Genomic DNA, 2,027 nt, shown 5'->3' on the forward strand with positions numbered 1-2,027 from the left:
AACAATGTCTCCGTTTTAGGGTTGAAGAAATAAGGTAATGAAATTTCGATATGGATTTTTGTTGTTGTTATGACAGGCGAAAAGCAGTGCCCTATTAGTCTAATTCATGCTTCCCCTTGGAATCGATAAAGGGGCTGATAAGCGCTTCCCGAATAGATTCCTTTCTCTTCCCCGGATAGCGAACACCCACCTTTCTATAAGCTTTCCCTATCGCTTTAATGAATCTCTTTCCTCCTGTTCTCTAGAGTTCAAAAACAGATTCATGCATATCCCTTATTTGTCCATTAAGTCTATTTTTCGCTAAAGGCAGCATGAAAATCACCTAAATTGTATATGTAAGAGGAAGGACGACTAAGCAATTATGCTACTATTGGCACCCCCAAACTGAAAAGTAGAACTAGAAATCCAACTTTAGGTGGTCATTATGATAAGAAACTCGCCAGCTCGCCGCAAAGAATTTCTACTATTGTAACACATAAATCTAACTTGGCATTACGGAATTCTATGTTTTAGGTAAAGTTTTACGAGACCTTACATCCTCGCCCACTTCAGATCATTCATCCTTGAATGAGGATCAAGGTTCACTTAATAGCAACCTATGCAACTTCAGTTTTCACACCACACACCAGCAGCCCTAAATTTGACTAACTCCCTAGATTTCCAAAAATTTCGGCAGAGGTCCCTTTGTAATTAGGCCTATCCACCTTTCAGAGAACCCCAAAACACATGCTAACAACATATACTTAATCCATTGACGTAACAAAACACAAAATAACACCAACCGCGGCCTGATAAGCAACATATAACCAAAAGGGAAAACCTTTACATTAACTGAACAAGTGATGCGAAATTCATAGGTGACAATTTCATAAAAAGGATTACACAACTATTCAACGAAGTGAGGATACTTCTTCTTCATATCTCCCTCGGCCTTGCAAGTAGCATCTTCAACTTGTTGGTTTCGCCATAACACTTTCACGGAGGCAATTTCTTTATTTCTCAACTTTCGGACTTGCCTATCAAGAATGGCAACTGGAATTTCTTCATAGGACAGTTCCTCATTAGCTTCAATAGTCTCAACTGGCACGATAAGAGACGGATCCCCGATTACTTTCTTCAGCATAGACACATGAAATACCGGGTGCACTAATGACATCTCAGGTGGTATCTCAAGCTTGTACACCACTTGACCAATCATCTGAACGATTATGTACGACCCGACATACCTCGGACCTAATTTCCCTCTCTTTCCTAACCGCATTATACCCTTCATGGGGGAAACCTTCGGGAATACCCAATCATCTTCTTTGAACTCCAAATCTCTGCGACGAACATTCAAATAGGACTTTTGGTGACTTTGAGTAGTTTTCAACCGCTCCTTAATGATCTTAACCTTTTCCATAACTTGATACACGAGGTCTGGTCCTATCAACTCAGCTTCCCCAATCTTGAACCACCCAATGGGATATCTTCATCTCCTACCATATAATGCCTCGAATGGTGCCATCTGAATACTAGCATGGATGCTGTTGTTATAAGAGAACTTGATGAGTGGCAAATGATCATCCTATCTACCTTTGAAATCAAGAACACAAGCACGCAACATGTCTTTAAGCGTCTGAATAGTCCCTTCTGCTTGACCGTCGATATGTGGATAGAAGGTTGTGCTAAGATTTACCTACATATCCAAACCTTGTTGAAATTTCTTCCAAAAGTTAGTCATGAACTATGCTTCCCGACCCGAAATGATAGAAACTGGAGTGCTATGCAACCTGATTATTTCCTTGATATACAACTGAGCATACTGTTCAGTTGTATTAGTAGATTTAACTGGCAAGAAGTGTGCTGACTTTGTGAGTCGATCCACAATAACGCAAATTGAGTCAAACTTGCACGCAGTGTGCGAAAGTCCTACACAAAGTCCATATTAATCATTTCCTACTTTCACATTAGAATTTCTATATCCTGTGCCAACCCACCAGGCCATTAATGCTCGCCTTCACTTGCTGACAGTTTGGACATTTTGC

At 40.4% G+C, this 2,027-nt stretch overlaps 1 protein-coding gene across 1 annotated transcript; it reads right to left on the reverse strand.

Annotated features, from left to right (window-relative positions):
• Positions 1 to 886: 886 nt before the first annotated feature.
• LOC138869138 (uncharacterized) lies at positions 887 to 1,402 on the reverse strand. The gene has a single exon (XM_070146735.1). It carries the CDS (start codon positions 1,400 to 1,402, stop codon positions 887 to 889), a length of 516 nt encoding a protein of 171 aa, XP_070002836.1.
• Between the last annotated feature and the right edge of the window lie 625 nt (positions 1,403 to 2,027).

The sequence above is a fragment of the Nicotiana sylvestris genome, chromosome 1 (assembly GCF_000393655.2).
Source record: "Nicotiana sylvestris chromosome 1, ASM39365v2, whole genome shotgun sequence".
NCBI classification, from domain to species: domain Eukaryota; kingdom Viridiplantae; phylum Streptophyta; class Magnoliopsida; order Solanales; family Solanaceae; genus Nicotiana; species Nicotiana sylvestris.

Coding starts and splice junctions, on each gene's coding strand:
- LOC138869138 (XM_070146735.1), bottom strand. CDS start 1,402: ATGGAAAAGGTTAAGATCATTAAGGAGCGGTTGAAAACTACTCAAAGT.